Here is a 19,734-nt window from a genome sequence, read left to right as displayed (position 1 = left end):
TACAGTCTGGAACCGCGTGGCCGCTACGGTCGCAGGTTCGAATCCTGCCTCGTGCATGGATGTGTGTGATGTCCTTAGGTTAGTTAGGTTTAAGTAGTTCTAAGTTCTAGGGGACTGATGACCTTAGAAGTTAAGTCCCATAGTGCTCAGAGCCATTTGAACCATTTGACCCCTCTCCAGGACGACAACGCGACGGCAGCGACCTCTATGCGAAGACGATATAAGGGCCGCTCCAATTGGTCGCGGGCCCAGTTCTAGAAGCATCAACATTAGGCATTTCAAGACGAGCGTATTACGAATTGTATACACTGAATACAAGTCGTCCTTTGCTTGCGACACCTCTATGTTATTGCCAGAGTTAAGTATTGTCGTTGTTCATTTTGTAATAAAACTCTTGAATGCGATTTGCTTGAATTGCTCTCTAGCGATCCGAGAAAGCAGGTTTCTTAGACACTCCAAGTTCGACGAGTAGGCAGGATTCAACACTGAATACGGCTCTTTGGTGAGTGTTTCAATAAAGATTCAAAATGGTTCAAATGACTCTGAGCACTATGGGACTGAACTTCTGAGGTCATCACTCCCCTAGAACTTAGAACTACTTAAACCTAACTAACCTAAGGACATCACACACATCCATGCGTGAGGCAGGATTCGAACCTGCAGCCGTAGTGGCAGCGCGGTTCCGGACTGAAGAGCCTAGAACCGCTCGACCACAGCGGCCTGCAATAAAGATTGAATGTAAATGGAGATATTAAAGTAAAATTTTTAGAATAGAATGTTTCCAGCGTTCACAGGCTACTTTATAATACATCACAACAGAGCAAGGAGCCTGGGACCACTAGAGATATTCTATTTTAGTTATTTTACTTTCATATTTACCTTCACTTTCAGTCTTCATTGAAGAGCCACGTTCTGAAATAGTGTTTTGTATTTCTCCATTAGATAGTGCAACAGGCTACCCCAACTTGTCACACACGCATGTGGTACACTACTGGCCATGAAAATTGCTACACCAAGAAGAAATGCAGATGATAAACGGGTATTCATTGGACAAATATATTATACTAGAACTGACATGTGATTACATCTTCATGCAATTTTGGCGCATAGATCCTGAAAAATCAGTACCCAGAACAACTACCTCTGGCCGTAATAACGGCCTTGATACGCCTGGGCATTGAGTCAAACAGAGCTTGGCTGGCGTGTACAGGTACAGCTGCCCATGCAGCTTCAACACGATACTACAGTTCATCAAGAGTAGTGACTGGCGTATTGTGACGAGCCAGTTGCTCGGCCACCAGTAACCAGACGTTTTCAATTGTTGAGAGATCTGGAGAATGAGCTGGCCAGGGCAGCACTCGAACATTTTCATCATCCAGAAAGACCCGTACAGGACCTGCAACATACGGTCGTGCATTATCCTGCTGAAATGTAGGGTTTTGCAGGGATCGAATGAAGGGTAGAGGCACGGTCGTAACACATCTGAAATGTAACGTTCTCCGTTCAAAGTGCCGTCAATGCAAACAAGAGGTGACACAGACGTGTAACCAATGGCACCCCATACCATCACGCCGGGTGATACGCCAGTATGGTAATGAGAAATACACGCTTCCAATGTGCGTTCACCGCGATGTCGCCAAACACGGGTGCTACCATTATGATGATGTAAACAGAACCTGGATTCATCCGAAAAAATGACGTTTTGACATTCGTACACCCAGGTTCGTCGTTGAGTACACCATCGCAGGCGCTCTTGTCTGTGATGCAGCGTCAAGGGTAACCGCAGCCATGGTCTCCGATCTGATAGTCCATGCTGCTGCAAATGTCGTCGAACTGTTCGTGCAGATGGTTGTTGTCTTGCAAACGTCCCCATCTGTTGACTCAGGGATCGAGACGTGGCTAAACGATCCATTACAGCCATGTGGATAAGATGCCTGTCATCTCAGCTGCTAGTGCTACGAGGCCGTTGGGATCCAGCACGGCGTTCCGTATTAGCCTCATGAACCCACTGATACTACATTCTGCTAACAGTCATTGGATCTCGACCAACGCGAGCAGGAATGTCGCGATACGATAAACCGCAATCGAGATTGGCTACAATTCGACCTTTATCAAAGTCGGAAACGTGATGGTACGCATTTCTCCTCCTTACACGAGGCATCACAATAACGTTTACCAGGCAACGCCGGTCAACTGCTGTTTGAGTATGAGGAATCGGTTGGAAGCTTTCCTCATGTCAGTACGTTGTAGGTGTCGCCACCGGAGCCAACCTTGTGTGAATGCTCTGAAAAGCTAACCATTTGATTATCACAGTATCTTCTTCGTGTCAGTTAAATTTCGCGCCTGTAGCACGTCATCTTCGTGGTGTAGCAATATTAATGGCCAGTAGTGTATATTAATACAGATATCTGTAGCCGATGATGGACGTTTAAACTTTCGAAACGCGTTCAGGATATATACTGTGAATGGTAAAAGTAAATTTATTGTTTCATTTGATATTAATGATACGATGAAAATGGAAGTTTAAGCAGCGGAACAGTACTAATCAGACTCAAATAATCGGCGCTGAACAATTCCGGGACACGTTGCGCGCCCACGCAACCTGGAAGAGCAGCCGGTGTTGTGCGAAGTCCATTCGACTCTCTGGCGGCGCACTTTGCACTGAATAGGTGTGGGAGTGCCGGCAGAGACAGGCATTAGTGCATTAGTTACTAAATAGCGACTGAAAAGTGTACGCGTCCGTTACCAGACAGTGATCAAGGGCGCGGTGGAGGGGTGCGGGCGGCGGCGGCGGCGGCGGCGGCGGCAGCGGCGGCGGATGGCGTCGACCGCGCAACCCAATCAGCGGCGCGAGTTTGGCGCGGCGACACGGGTTCTCCATCAGGTGCGGCTGTATGCAGCCTCGCGCTAATTATTTCAGTCGGGCTGGCCCGGCACGGCCCCATCCGAACGCCGTTCCCGGCCGCGTGGGTGCAGCCGGCAGCGCCGCCCTCTGCGGGCGGTCGCCGCTCGGCGGCGCGACCCGCCGGCCGACACAAATCACCCATCGCTGGCCCGCATTATTTAGGGCCGCTGGACGAGGTGCTCCGGCTGGCCGTCACAGTCACAGCTTCGTATTATTCTTGATTTTTCCGTACTCAAAACTGCTACAGCGACTACGCCATCGATCGTTTCTACATCCATCACCATACATCTACATCTACATCTACATCTACATGGATACTCTGCGAATCACATGTAAGTGCCTGGCAGAGGGTTTATCGAACCATCTTCACAATTCTCTATTATTCCAATCTCCTATAGCGCGCGGAAAGAATGAACACCTGTATCTTTCCCTACGAGCTCAGATTTCCCTTGTTTTATCGTGCTGATCGTTCCTCCCTATGTAGGTCGGTCTCAACAAAATATTGTCGCATTCCGACGAGAAAGTTGCTGAATGCAATTTCGTGAGAAGATTCCGTCGCAAAGGAAAACGCGTTTCTTTTAATGATGTCCAGCCCAAATCGTGTATCATTTCTCTGACACTCTCACCCATATTTCGCGATAATACAAAACGTGCTGCCCTTCTGGTAAGGATAGCACACAGCGCAGCAGTATTCTAAAAGAGAGCGGACAAGCGTAGAGTAGGCAGTCTCCTTAGTAGGTATGTTACATTTTCTAAGTGTCCTGCCAATAAAACGCAGTCTTTGGTTAGCCTTCCCTACAACATTTTCTGTGTGTTCCTTCCAATTTAAGTTGTTCGTAATTGTAATCCCCAGGTGTAACTCTTCAGGCTTTCCCGGCGATCTAATGACATCTTGGGTTGTCGGGTGTTCTGCCGGATATCAGCGTCGTACTTGCACGATATTTCGGTCACGTAGCTCGAGACCTTCATCAGGTCGCACCTGATGAAGGTCTCGAGCTACGTGACCGAAATATCGTGCAAGTACGACGCTGATATCCGGCAGAACACCCGACAACCCAAGATGTAACACCCAGGTATTTAGTTGAATTTACCGCTTTTAGATTACACTGATCTATCGTGTAACGGAAGTTTAACGAGTTCCTTTTACCGCTCATGCGGATGGCCTAACACTTTTCGTTATTTACAGTCAACTTCCAACTTTCGCACCATTCACATATCTTTTCTAAATCGGTTTGCAATTTGTTTTGATCTTCTGATGACTTTATTAGTCGATAAACGACAGTGTCATCTGCAAACAGCCTAAGACGGCTGCTCAGATTGTCTCAGAAATAGTTTATACCGGGTGTTACAAAAAGGTACGGCCAAACATTATGGAAATATACCTCACACACAAAGAAAGAAAATATGTTAAGTGGACATGCGTCCGGAAACGCTTACTTTCCATGTTAGAGCTCATTTTATTACTTCTCTTCAAATCACATTAATCATGGAGTGGAAACACACAGCAACAGAACGTACCAGCGTGACTTCAAACACTTTGTTACAGGAATTGTTCGAAATGTCCTCCGTTAGCGAGGATACATGCATCCATCCTCCGTCGCATGGAATCCCTGATGCGCTGATGCAGCCCTGGAGAATGGCGTATTGTATCACAGCCGTCCACAATACGAGCACGAAGAGTGTCTACGTTTGGTACCGGGATTGCGTAGACAATAGCTTTCAAACGCCCCCATAAATGAAAGTCAAGAGGGTTTCGGTCAGGAGAGCGTGGAGGCCATGGAATTGTTCCGCCTCTACCAATCCATCGATCACCCAATCTGTTGTTGAGAAGCGTACGAACACTTCGACCGAAATGTGCAGGAGCTCCATCGTGCATGAACCACATATTGTGTCGTACTTGTAAAGGCACATGTTCTAGCAGCACAGGTAGAGTATCCCGTATGAAGTCATGGCGGTGAATCGAGGAAGTACAGTACATACTGACGAAACTAAAATGGGCTCTAACATGGAAATTAAGCGTTTCCGGACACATGTCCACATAACATCTTTTCTTTATTTGTGTGTGAGGAATGTTTCCTGAAAGTTTGGCCGTAGCTTTTTGTAACACCCTGTATAGATAAGGAACAGCAAAGGGCCTATAACACTACCTTGGGAAACGCCAGAAATCGCTTTTGTTTTACTCGATGACTTTCCATCAATTACTACGAACTGTGGCCTCTCTGACAGGAAATCGCAAATCCAGTCACATAACTGACACGATATTCCATAAGCACGCAATTTCGCTACGAGCCGCTTGTGTGGTACAGGGTCAAAAGCCTTCCGGAAATCCAGGAATACGGTATCGATCTGAAATCCCTTGTCTAAAGCACTCAGCACTTCATGTGAATGAAGAGCTAGTTGTGTTTAAGAGGAACGATGTTTTCTAAACCCACGTTTGACTGTGTGTCAATAGACCGTTTACTTCGAGGTAATTCATAACGTTCGAACACAATATATGTTCTAAAATCCTGCTGGATATCGACGTTAACGATATTGGCCTGTAATTTAGTGGATTACTCCTACTACCTTTCTTGAATATTGGTGTGACCTGTGCAACTTTCCAATCTTTGGGTTCGGATCTTTCGTCGAGCGAACGGTTGTATATGATTGTTAAGTTTGGGACTAATGCATCAGCATACTCCGAAAGGAATCTAATTGGTACACACTGAAATCTTGTTGCTGTGATGTGGTCTTCAGTGCGAAAATAGTTTTATGCCGTTCTACAACCAGTTGAATCGTACACAAGACTGCGTATCCTAATGACTACTGTACTCTCTATCCACCTAATCTTCATCACTCTCCCGCAGTATTACATTTCAAAAGCTTCAGTTCTCCTATTGTCTTAAATGATGATCATGGACGTATCATTTCCATACCAGACTACACTCCAGACAAGCACCATCAGAATAGTCTTCGTGACAATTAAATTTATAAATTAAATTATATTGCTCCAGAAACCTTTACAAGTCCCAGACATGTATGAAGTATAGCTATAGACTAAAGCGACGAATGAAAATTTGTGCTAGGACCGGAATTCGAGGCCAGGTGTCATGCTCACTAGGGAGATGCGCGAACCGCTACGCCACCCTGCACGGACTACCCTACCATGCCTCCCTCCTCAATCCAAATTCCCGTTGACGCATCAGCCCACTTGGTATTCCGCCTAACCAGAACAACACGGCAGAAGCTCTCCAGCTGTATTGAAATAGCACCTCAACATCGAACTAAATGGACGAACCAGCCTGAGGTCCTGGCATTTATCCATAACATATATTTGGGACTTGAAAAGGTAACCGCGCTGCCGCTACGGTCGCTGGCTCGAATCCTGCCTGGAGCGCGGATGTGTGTGGTGTCCTTAGGTTAGTTAGGTTTAAGTAGTTCTGAGTCTAGGGGACTGATGACCTCAGATGTCCCATAGTGCTTAGAGCCATTTAAATTTTTGAACATCGGTCTCCACCATCATCCACGAACCCTAGCTACAACTATACTTTACAGCATTATTAGTCTGCACTGTATATTACACTACTGGCTATTAAAATTGCTACACCACGAAGATGACGTGCTACAGGGGCGAAATTTAACCGACAGGAAGAAGATGCTGTGATATGCAAATGGTTAGCTTTTCAGAGCATTCACACAAGGTCTGCGCCGGTGGCGACACCTACAACTTGCTGGCATGAGGAAAGTTTCCAACCGATTTCTCATACACAAACAGCAGTTGATCGGCGTTGCCTGGTGAAACGGTGTTGTGATGCCTCGTGTATGGAGGAGAAATGCGTACCATCACGTTTCCGACTTTGATAAAGGTCGAATTATAGCCTATCGCGATTGCGGTATATCGTATCGCGACATTGCTGCTCGCATTGGTCGAGATCCAATGACTGTTGGCAGAATATGGAGCCGATGGGTTCAGGAGGGTAATAGGGAACGCCGTACTGGATCGCAACGTTCTCGTATAACTAGCAGTCGAGATGACAGGCATCTTATCCACATGGCTGTAACGGATCGTGCAGCCACGTCTCGATCCCTGAGTCAACAGATGGGGAAGTTTGCAAGACAACAACCGTCTGCATGAACAGTTCGACGACGTTTGCAGCAGCATGGACTATCAGCTCGGAGACCATGGCTGCGGTTACCCTTGACGCTGCATTACAGACAGGAGCGCCTGCGATGGTGTACTCAACGAGGAGCCTGGGTGCACAAACGGCAAAACGTCATTTTTTCGGATGAACCCATGTTCTGTTTACAGCATCATGATGGTCGCATCCGTGTTTGGCGACATCGCGGTGAACGCACATTGGAAGCGTGTATTCGTCATCGCCATACTGGCGTATCACCCGGCGTGATGGTATGGGGTGCCACTGGTTACACGTCCCGGTCACCTCTCGTTCGCATTGACGGCACTTTGAACGTTACATTTCAGATGTGTCACGACCCATGATTCTACCTTTCATTCGATCCCTGCGAAACCCTTCATTTCAGCAGGATAATGCACGACCGCATGTTGCAGGTCCTGTACGGGCCTTTCTGGATACAGAAAATGTTCGACTGCTGCCCTGGCCAGCACATTCTCCAGATCTCACACCAACTGAAAACGTCTGGTCTATGGTGGCCGAGCAACTGGCTCGTCACAATACGCCAGTCACTACTCTTGATGGACTGTAGTATCGTGTTGAAGCTGCATGTGCAGCTGTACCTGTACACGCCATCCAAGCTCTGTTTGACTCAATGCCCAGAGGTGGTTATTCTTGGTACTGATTTTTCAGGATCTATGCACCAAAATTGCGTGAAAATGTAATCACATGTCAGTTCTAGTATAATATGTTTGTCCAATGAATACCCGTTTATCATCTGCATCTCTGCTGGGTGTAGCAATTTTAATGGTCAGTAGTGTAGTTCTAAGTCTTGGGGATTGATGACCTCAGATGTTAAGTCCCATAGTGCTTAGAGCGATTTGAATTTTTGAACATCGGTCTCCACCATCATCCACGAATACAAGCTAGAACTACACTTTACAGCGTTATTAGTCTGCACTGTATATTACTTACAGTATGCAGCTCTAGAGAGACGTGTGTACTCACCGCATAACGAACTTCTCTCCAGCTGCTATCGTTACGAAAGTCTCTAGATCTGCGTCGGCAAGGGAATACCAACATTAGGGAATATTTGTCTCTTTCTCGCCGTGTTTCGTGAGCAACAGTTTTATTTTAATGGCTCCGTGTTCAGAGGCGGAAGATGTCGCACTCGACACACATGTATTTTCATAGACACAAAACGTATTTGAAGTTATAAGTTATATTTCATTTCACGGAGGTAGTGGTGTCAAAACCGACGAGGATTTTCCAGCCAGAAAGGTTCGTAATTGGGTTCTTAATCGCCCTGTTAATAATTTCAGAGCCCTCATCAGGATCAGCGTCATCCACAAGCTGAAAAAAAACCTCCAATTTAATTATTCCCGATTACATTCCTTGTCTGTAGATGCTTTGCAGCATGTGGATTTTGTAGCTGTTTCGTTATTATGCACTGATATTCAGAACTGCCTGAAACATCTATAACCAAACTTTTGTCCAATAACCCCACATCACTGTCATTTTGTGTTGCTGTGACTAGGCAGTTAAAGTGGCCTTGTTTGCAGATGTTAAAGATAATTGCTGAAGCGATGCAGCTACATTTGAAAACACAAATCCAGATTTGACGTTAATGGTATCTTGCCTTAAGTTACATAAACTGTTATTCAATTTTTTCGTGTAGTATGTCACATTATCTTTCTCTGAGTCTACTTTCAATGTATCATTTTCACAGAACACGCCTAAGTCTGTGAGCTGTAAGGAAATACTGAGCCACTGCAGGCGCTTCAGTCCGGACCGCACGACGGCTACAGTCGCAGGTTCGAATCCTGCCTCGGGCATGGATGTGTGTGATGTCGTTAGGTTAGTTAGGTTTAAGTAGTTCTAAGTTCAAGGAGACTGATGACCTCAGATGTTATGTTCCATAGTGCTCAGAGCCATTTGAACTTTTTTTTTTTTTTTTTTTTTTGTTGAGCCATTGCTTCTTCTGATTTTCCATAACGTTTTTTTTTTTTTTTCATTATTTATCTGTGTTAACCGGATGATCTTCCCCGACGCCATAGTGGTGAAGACAGCCTAAGGAAATCTCACATCAAATGTGTGGGACTATTTGAAACACGGGGTAAAACATAATAATAAGCCTCCATGGAATGTGGCAACTGTACATCTACAACTGCATCCACATGCCTCTTCGGAAAACCACTGTGAAGTACATAGCAGAGGGTACTTTCGATTTTTCTACTTAATAGGTCATATTCCCTTTCCATTCAAGTACGGAGCGCAGGAGAAACAAAAACGTAAACGCCTGTGAGCGCGCTATAATTAGTTTAATCTTATTTTCATGACCCCTACGCGAGTGATATGTACGTTGATGCGACATATCGTAGATTCGTCACTTAAAGTTGATTCTATAAATTTTGTAAGCAGACATTCACGAACTGGTAGCGTATATCTTTATGCGGTTGCCAGTTCAGTTCTTTCAGCGTAGCCATGACGCTCATCCAGTGATCAGACATCTACATCTAGCTCTACTGTAAATCAATGTCAGTGATATGCGGCCGTAGTTCAGCGGATCACTCTTTTCTCGTTTCTCGGATATTGATGTGACTTGCGCAACTTTCCAGTGTGTGAGAACGGATTTTTCGACGAGCGAGTGGTTTTATATGTTGCTAAGTGTGGAGCTATTGTATCGGCAAACTGTGAAAGGAACCCAATTTGTATACAGCCTTGGCCGGAGGCCTTGTCTTTATTAAGTGGTTTAAGCTGCTTCGCCGCACCAAGTGTATATACTTCTAACTTACTAATTTTGACAGTTGTTCTTGATTCGAATTCTGGAACATTTATACCGTCTCCTTTGATGAAAGACTTTCGGAAAACGAGAATTTAGTAACTCTGCTTTAGTGGAATAGTCGTCACTAAAATAACCATTGTTTTCGCGCAGTGAAGGTATTGATTGCGTCTTGCCGTTGATGTACTTTACGTATGACCAGAATCTGTTTGGGTTTTATGCCAAATTTCGAGACTGAGTTTTGTTGTGAAAATCATTAAAATCATTTCGCATTGAAGTTCATGCTAAGTTTCAAGCTTGTGTAAATTTAAGGCACTCTTAGGTGTTTCGCGTTCTTTTAAATTTGGCATGCTTTTTTTCGTTACTTCTGCAACAGTGTCCTGACTTATTTTGTGTACCATGCGACATCAGCACCATCTGTTACTAATTTAAAAAATAGCTCTGACCACTATGGGACTTAACACCTGAGGTTATCAGTCCCCTAGAACTTAGAACTACTTAAACCTAACTAACCTAAGGATATCACACGCATCCATGCCCGAGTCAGGATTCGAACCTGCGACCGTAGCAGGCGCGCGGTTCCAGACTGAAGCGCCTAGAACTTCTCGGACACCGCGGCCGGCGTTATTAATTTATTTGGTATATACCTTTCTATTGTCGTCGATACTATTTCTTCGGATTCAGGCCACATTTCGTCTATCCTTATATTCTTGCATAGTCAGATTGAAAGGAGTGGAGACTGTCTCTTAAGGATGCACCAGTCAAATGTTTTTCTGCTTCTTAAATAGAGGTATTATCGATTATTTTTGGATGTTACGGTGTTTACTCGCTACAATAACCATGAAGTCACTAATCCCTTATCCGTCATGAGTCTCTATATTTGCTCAGGACTGCTAAGAGGCCAAGTTTGTTGTCGCAACCATTTCACTTCGAGTGGGCTCAATAATTAACAGTTCATAGTAACATCCTAAGAGAGCATTCAGTACGATTTCGGAAGACGTTTTTTTGCCTACAACCGACTTGAAACATGCATTTCCGCCAACATACCGATGGAAGACTGGTCCATGAACTACTGTTGGATGACTGACTTTTTTATATGAGACAAGTTTTCTTTGAGCTGTTCAGCAACTGTATCATCTGAGTTGGGGTGCCGGTAAAAGAAACCAATTATTAGTTTTTTCTGGTTGTCAAGTCTGTACCTGTACTAGCTCAAAGGAAATATGTACGTCAATTTAACTACAAGGTAAACCACTTCCGACAGCAGTAAACACTCCACTACCAATTGTATTTAATTTATCCTTACTGAAGGTCGTTCTGTCTCTTATCAAAATTTCAGCTGAACTTTTTTTTTGGCATTACCGAGCTTTCCGTACCTGTAAGATTTGAGCTACAGTGCTTTCCATTAGTGTCTGGAGCTCTGGTTCTTTCCCAACACAGCTACAACAATTTACAACCACAATTGTTGCTATACTCAGCTTCCTGTGTTTCCCTTCATCCTTTTAGACTGAAGCGCTGTCTGTAGTTTCCTGGGATTCTCTAACATAAGAAACTGTCCAGCTTCCTCCACACAACTCCCACTACCCCTGTAGTCACTTGCTATGTGTGGCTGACCCCTGACCTATTAAGTGGAACCGCAAAACCCACCACCACATGGCTCAAGTCAAGGAATTTGCAGCCCTCACGGTCGCAGAGCCATCTAAGCCTCTGATTCCACTTGTCTCTGCACCAAGGGACGACAGTCGAATCTGCTACAGACGGTGAGCTTCACCTTCATCTCCGAAGCAAGACAGGAAGTCCTTACATGAGCTTGCAACCTGAAAGCAGGGAGACTCCCTTAGACCCAAAGGAACACACGTTGTTAGCACCAACATGAACCATCGCCTGCAGTTCCCTGCGCCCCCTCCATGGCATCCGGAAGTAGCGTTTCCCAGTACGCACACGGAGTTCGCGCTCGATTCCTTCGTCTCTTTCGTAGCAGCATCCCTAAATGGCCCCCTTACGCTCTTAGCGTTGGAGCTCTTAACTACCAGTAATCTAGCCATTTGTAAACGCCCGGGCCCTACTGACCGAGGGGCTTCCGCTGGAACAGGGCTAGGGACTGCATCTCGCTCAGGGCCTTTGTCAAAAGCGCCCGAAACCTCTCTGTCAGAGGAACTCTGGAGGTCCTCTGATCGTCCCCCTGGGAAGTATTTCGCTGCCTGCCACTCTTCGGAGCGCCCTTCCACTCGACCACAAGCGAGAGGTGAACCTCAGTGTGGGCAGTAGCCAGGGCGATGACAGTAGTGGACCGATCAGGGAACATGTCGGACGTTTTGGACGTCCCTCAGATCCCCAAGTCCAGTCCCCCACAGCGGGTCCATTGGCAAAAGTCTCAAGCTGTATGACCAGAGCCAACACTGTCTGCAGCTGTGAGCGAAGCGCCACCATCTCAACTAGCATATGACAAAAACAGCAATCACTGTCCCATACATAGTCTAGACAGTAACCTTAAAAATAAACTACGTTGCTCCTGTCTGAAGTTCGCAAAAGTAAGTCACAAACGAATGGAGTACTCGTCTGATCTGCTACAGGAACGTAAGCAGCTGTCTCACTGATCGTCTAGCAGTCACTGAGCTGTTCTAACCAAAATAAAGAAACAAAAACCTGTACAATACGATGGTCGATACAAGTTTCGGTACTTTACCCTAATTAAAAACTAAACTAAAATCCGTCCGAACAGGCCTTGGAAGACCTGACAGTGCCAAATGAAATGAGTGTACGGCACTGTGGGCCGGGAGTCCCCCATTCGGGGAACTTCGGCCGCCGAGGGCAAATACCTATTGTATTCGACGCGACATTGGGCGACTTGCACGTCGGAGATGGGTATGAAATGATGATGAGGACAATACAACACCCAGTTCCTAAGCGGAGAAAATCTCCTGCCCAGCCGGGAATCGAACCCGGGCCCCTTACCGAGGCGTTCCGCCGCGCTAACCACTCAGCTAACGGTGGCGGACCGACAGTAAGAGTCGTCCCCCATGTCATCCACAGCCGATAGGCGTCAGTGGATGCAGATATGGAGGGACAATTGGTGAGGACACCGCTGTTCCAATCGTTATCACTTTTCGTGACCAGAACTGCTACCTCTCAATCCAATAGTTCATCAACTGATGTAATTTGTCCAGTGTACTTGTTGTTATTGTTGTGGTCTTCAGTCCAAAGACTTGCTTGATGCATCTACTTTATCCTGGGCAAGCCTCGTCGTCTTCAAATAAGTACTGCAACCTACATCCCTCTGATTCTGCGTACTGAATTTGTCTCCCTCTATGATTTTTAACCCACACGCTTCTCTCCAGTACTAAATTGGTAATCTACTTTGGGTCTTCGGATCAATACCTCAATGCCACGTCTTGTAGGCGATGACATCTCGATCGGCGAATGATTCAAGTCCAGGAAGGGAAGCGTTTTCACAACGAACGATGGCTACGGTAAACCAAGAACTACCAGAATTTCCAGTAGCGACGTCCAAAGTAAAATTAATTCTGCAGCCACGGAAGGAAATAGGTCCATTTAATATAACAGCTTGAGCTGTTCCGTTACCCCCAAGTTAATTCTCGACACTAATAATAAGTTTGTAGACAGGCATGCGGTGGCGGCGTTGACGATACACTCGTCGACGAGGCATAGTGCTTCAATGCTGTTGCAGATAGAGCTCACAGCGGAATGGTTCCGCTGGCGTGCACTGCCCGCTTATACAGGGTGTTACAAAAAGGTACGGCCAAACTTTCAGCAAACATTCCTCACACACAAAGAAAGAAAATATGTTATGTGGATATGTGTCCGGAAACGCTTAGTTTACATGTTAGAGCTCATTTTATTACTTCTCTTCAAATCACATTAATCATGGAATGGAAACACACAGCAACAGAACGTACCAGCGTGACTTCAAACACTTTGTTACAGGAATTGTTCGAAATTTCCTCCGTTAGCGAGGATACATGCATCTACCCTCCGTCGCATTGAATCCCTCATGCGCTGATGCAGCCCTGGAGAATGGCATATTGTATCACAGCCGTCCACAATACAAGCACGAAGAGTCTCTACATTTGGTACCTGGGCCGCGTAAACAAGAGCTTTCAAATGCCCCCATAAATGAAAGTCAAGAGGGTTTCGGTCAGGAGAGCGTGGAGGCCATGGAATTGGTCCGCCTCTACCAATCCATCGATCACCCAAACTGTTGTTGAGAAGCGTACGAACACTTCGACTGAAATGTGCAGGAGCTCCATCGAGCATGAACCACATATGTGTCGTACTTGTAAAGGCACATGTTCTAGCAGCACAGGTAGAGTATCCCGTATGAAATCATGATAACGTGCTCCATTGAGCGTAGGTGGAAGAACATGGGGCACAATCAAGACATCACCAACAATACCTGCCCAAACGTTCACAGAAAATCTATGTTGATGACGTGTTTGCACAATTGCGTGCGGATTCTCGTCAGCCCACACATGTTGATTGTGAAAATTTTCAATTTGATCACGTTAGAATGAAGCTTCATCCGTAAAGAGAACATTTGCACTGAAATGAGGATTGACACATTGTTGGATGAACCATTCGCAGAAGTGTACCCGTGGAGGCCAATCAGCTGCTGATAGTGCCTGCACACGCTGTACATGGTACGGAAACAACTGGTTCTCCCGTAGTACTCTCCATACAGTGACGTGGTCAACGTTACCTTGTACAGCAGCAAATTCTCTGACCCTGACATTAGGGTTATCGTCAACTACACGAAGAATTGCCTCGTCCATTGCAGGTGTCCTCGTCGTTCTAGGTCTTCCCTAGTCGCGGGTCATAGGCTGGAATGTTCGTGCTCCCTAAGACGCCGATCAATTGCTTCGAACGTCTTCCTGTCGGGACACCTTCATTCTGGAAATCTGTCTCGATACAAACGTACCGCCCCACGGCTATTGCCCCGTGCTAATCCATACATCAAATTGGTATCTGCCAACTCCGCATTTGTAAACATGGCACTGACTGCAAAACCACGTTCGTGATGAACACTAACCTGTTGATGTTACGTACTGATGTGCTTGATGCTAGTACTGTAGAGCAATGAGTCGCATGTCAACACAAGCACCGAAGTCAACATTACCTTCCTTCAATTGGGCCAACTGGCGGTGAATCGAGGAAGTACAGTACGTAATGACGAAACTAAAATGAGCTCTAACATGGAAATTAAGCGTTTCCGGACACATGTCCACATAACACCTTTTCTTTATTTGTGTGTGAGGAATGTTTCCTGAAAGTTTGGCCGTACCTTTTTGTAACACCCTGTATAGGAGACGAATCTGTGTTACAAACCGATCCCTTCTTTTAGTTAGGATGTACTACAAATTTCTCATCTCCTCAATTCTATTCAGACCCTCCTCATTAGTTACGTGATCTACCCATCTAATCTTCAGAATTCTTCTGTAGCAGCCTTATCATTGTCATATTCTATAAGGCAGCGACGGAAAATACAGTTAACATTATAATATTCAATATTTAGTGGCTAGCGCATGTGGAGAAAGCCCAGGTAGTAACACAGTAATGAGCTTCGCGTCGCTGTACGTGAATCACGGGCCCGAGAGACGGCGTGTCCGCTTCCGCGTAGCGATTATTTACTCGTCAGGCCAGGCAGGGGTCCTCCTTGGCTGGGATCGCCTCCATGGCAACGAACGCGGCCCCGGCTGCTCCCTCCTACTCCTCCTCCTCCTCCTCCTACAGTCGCCCACCTGCTGCAGTCCCCGCAGCCACTGTGCGCCGGGCTGGCGGAAGCGGACGCGGACGGACGCAGACGCGGTAACGAGCCCGCTGGACGCGCCGCCAAGGCCGCACTCGGCCGAGCAGAAAATAATAGGCGTCTGTCTCCGGCGGGGCCCCTAAGAGGTAATATTTAAACTAGCTGCCCGCTGCCCGCTGCTCGCGGATCGAGAGCGCCGCGCTGCGCTCGTCCCAGGCCTGCCGGCCGGCCCACCGCCTCTTGTGCCTCCCTCGTCTGGAGGAAATAATAATGTTTGTTGTTATCTGGCGTGTGTGCGCGTGTGTGAGCGGGAGCGCCGCCGGACGCTGGCCGGCCGAGTAAATTGGCTGTGTCGTCTCGTCTCTTCCCGTCTCTTCCGTCTCTTCCCGTCTCTCCTCGGCCCTTCTCGTCCGGACGGCTGCCCGGCTTGCGACCTCACCTGCGAGATGCTACGACCTGTACAGTCGCGCACTGGCAACCTGTGGCACACCGATTCTCTCTTCTCGTATCTCCACCTGAGTGTACGTGTAACGTCACACTCGCACCTCCACAAAATTTGTGTTGATGAATATAATACGTTCGTCACGATATTATACACTATCTTATTCAAATGGTTCAAATGGCTCTGAGAACTATGGGACTTAACTTCTAAGGTCATCAGTCCCCTAGAACTTAGAACCACTTAAACCTAACTAACCTAAGGGCATCACACACATCCATGCCCGAGGCAGGATTCGAACCTGCGACCGTAGCGGTCGCGCGGTTCCAGACTGAAGCGCCTAGAACCGCTCGGCTACTCCGGCCGTCCACTAACTTATTGAAAATATCCTTACAGCGCTTGGTGGACATTACGCTGGAGAGCCAAAGAAAGAGGTACATCTTCCTATTACAGTGTAGGACACCCGTGAGCACGCAGAAGTGCCCAACATGACGTGACATGGACTCGACTGATGTCTGAAGTAGTGCTTGAGGCAGCTACCGGCACCATGAATCCTGTAGGACTGTCCATAAATCTGTAAGAATACGAGGGTGGAGATCTCTTCCCAGCAGCACGTTGCAAGGCATCCTAGATATGCTCAATAATGTTCATGTATGGGGAGTTCGGTGGGCTGGCCTTGGTGGCCGAGCGGTTCTAGGCGCTACAGTCTGGTACCGCGCGACCACTACGGCCGCAGGTTCGAATCCTGCCTCGGGCATGGATGTGTGTGATGTCCTTAGGTTACTTAGGTTTAAGTAGTTCTAAGTTATGGGGGACTGATGACCTCAGCAGTGGTCAGAGCCATTTGGACCGTTGGAGTTTGGTGGCCAGCGGAGGTGGTTAATCTCAGAAGATTGTTCCCGGAGCCCCTCTATAGCAATTTTAGGAGTATGGGGGCCACTCTGTAGCAATTCTAGACATGTGGGGTGTCGCATTATCCTGCTGGAATCGCCCAAGTCAGTCGGAATGCACAATGGGCATGAATGGATGCAACTGATCAGACATGACGATTACGAATTTGTTACCTGTCAGAGTCGTACCTAGATGTCTCAGGGGTTATATATCACGTTAACTGTCCACGTCCCACACCATTACAGAGCCTTAACCAGCTTGAACAGTTCCCTGCTGATATGCTGGGTCCATGGATTCATGAGGTTGTCTCCATACTCGTACACATTCATCCACTGGATATAATTTGAAACGAGACTCGTCCGACCAGGCAACACGTTTTCAGTCATCAACAGTCCAGTGTCGGTGTTGACGAGCGAGGCGTAAAGCTTTGTGCTATGCAGTCATCAAGAGTACACGAGTGGGCCTTCTCCAAAAGCCCATATCGATGATGTATCATTGAATGGTTCGCACGCTGACACTAACTGATGGCCCAACGTTGTAATCTGCAGTAATTTACGGAAGGGTTGCATTTCTGTCAGACTGAACGATTCTCTTCAGTCATCGCTGGTCCCGTTCTTGCAGAATCTTTTTCCGGTCGCAGCGTTATCGTGGATTTGATGTTTTACCGGATTCCTGATATTCACGGTATACTCGTGAAACTGGTCCGCAGCACGTGGTCTCGCGGTTGCGTTCTCGCTTCCCGAGCACGGAGTCCCGGGTTCGATTCCCGGCGGGGTCAGGCATTTTCACCTGCCTCGAGATGACTGGGTGTTTGTGTTGTCCTCATCATTTCATCATCATTCATGAAAGTGGCGAGATTGGACTGAGCAAAGATCGGGAATTTGTACGGCCGCTGATAACCGCGCTGTTGAGCCCACCACGAACCAATCATCATCATCGTGAAACGGTCGTACTTCATTTCTACCTCGGAGGTGCTGTGTCCCATCGCTCGTGCGCCGACTGTAACACCACGTTCAAACTCATTAAATCTTGATAACCTGCCATTGTAACAACAGTAACCGATCTAACAACTGCGCCAGTCAATCGTTGTCCTATATAGGCTTCGCCGACTGCAGCGCCGTATTCTATCTGTTTAAATATCTCTGTGTTTGAATGCGCATGATTGTTAACAAACGATTGCCTCACAGATGCTGCCTTACGACAAAGTGCATTGTCATGCTGAAAAGCTCACCGGTCAAAAAATTAGTTATCTCTGAAGAAATCATTACAAACATCATGTAATACTGCGTAATATCGCCCCTGGACTACATAAACGCCTGTTTCGGCTTAGAAAACTGTACTGGTTGTTCACATTACGAACAGTGCAATTAATTAAGACTCCTGAATTAAGATTCTTTAAAGACGTACATAAAAATGTACACAAAATTATTAATCATTCAACGTAATGGTATTTAAAAACAATATCGATTTATTATATATGTATATATATATATATATATATATATATATATATATATATATATATATACTTTGCTCTATGTTAAAAATAATAATAGTTGTGAAACAGTGGCATAATCAACTACTCTGCTCTTGATCTTGAATGAGGATAGACGTGAGACACATTGTATGTGTACTTATGTTCCAGTTTGTTTAAATATATGTGTTTATTCGCTATAAAATTCTTTGTTTGTGTATCTTTAGCGTCCCGGCATGTTAGGAAACAAATAATTTATTTTTGCAGAATATCAGAACGCGCAATGCAGCGCGGCGGTATGAGTGATTTCTGTCGGTCATTTGCGCGGTAGCAACATCTTATTTGAACATTGACAGTATTAAATGGCTCAGAGCCGCTGCAATAACTTACAGAATTTGGATTTTAATTATTTAATTTCAGTGTAATTTTAATTTATTTGCAAAGATTAATAGTGGTTTTCATTAAGTTCTTGTGGTTTACCCATAATGGCTATCTTTTAACTCAACTGCGTAAATTCCCAGTAATTTACTTACTCCGAAACGATAAGTTAGAAATATGCTACACAATAATATTTTTCTACGCGAACACATGACAATAAAGCACTATCAATTTAAACGGAACTGCGGTGCAGGAAGAACTTGAGATGTTTTGTTAACAGACGAGCTAGTACTTTGCTTCACATCGCTCTTTACGTATTTCATACAACGGGCATTAAACGTTGAAATAATATTTTCATGCAAAAGACCGTGTAATATGTCCGTGATAAGTTATATTGTCGCTTCAGTGTATGTTGTGTCTTTTGATATATATGTACATGTGCCTACAAACCACAGAGTTTAATGAACGACACGTCTACACACAATTAAAGCACACCACTTGACATACAGAACGGAACACAACATACCATTTAAAAAACAACATAAAATGAAAACGCAAGGTTGTGCATGTATATCACCTCTGGGTTGACCGTTCGTTGAGAGATTGAACGCACAGTCCCACCAAATCGCGGGGTTGCTGATGTCGCGTTTTACTCTGTGTTCCTGCATGTCCCACAGATTTTATATGAGATTCAAGTCAGATGATTCTTCAGGCCAATCGTAATATAGTGGGGAGTGTTCAGAAAATCAGTCACATGTTCTTCCAGCCCGATGAACTTTGCTGTTGCCGTCTTTATGTGCCTGTGTTAAAAATGGTCTCTTGCGAGGTGACCGACTCAAAATCTTCATTGCATGCGGGTCCCGTCGCAATGTTCTTTGTCTAAAAAGTGAAGATCGACCTTCACTCACTGCGTGCAGTGATTCCTGTCGTGTTTGGAAGCGATTTTGATTCACAAACCGTGAAACGCGTCTCCGGTCCCTCTGTGTCTTAAT

At 45.9% G+C, this 19,734-nt stretch overlaps 1 protein-coding gene across 1 annotated transcript in view; it reads right to left on the bottom strand.

Moving 5' to 3' along the window:
- Positions 1–2,756: 2,756 nt before the first annotated feature.
- Positions 2,757–19,734, bottom strand: part of LOC124616525 (atherin-like) — a 36,486-nt gene continuing 19,508 nt past the window's right edge. The window contains exon 2 of the mRNA XM_047144840.1: positions 2,757–2,890. Within this exon, the coding sequence (XP_047000796.1) occupies positions 2,757–2,890 (134 nt within the window). The remainder of the gene's footprint in view (positions 2,891–19,734) is intronic.

Source organism: Schistocerca americana, chromosome 5 (assembly GCF_021461395.2).
Source record: "Schistocerca americana isolate TAMUIC-IGC-003095 chromosome 5, iqSchAmer2.1, whole genome shotgun sequence".
Classification (NCBI taxonomy): domain Eukaryota; kingdom Metazoa; phylum Arthropoda; class Insecta; order Orthoptera; family Acrididae; genus Schistocerca; species Schistocerca americana.
The sequence above is the reverse complement of the archived record's forward strand: the minus strand, read 5'-3'. Positions and strand labels throughout refer to the sequence as shown.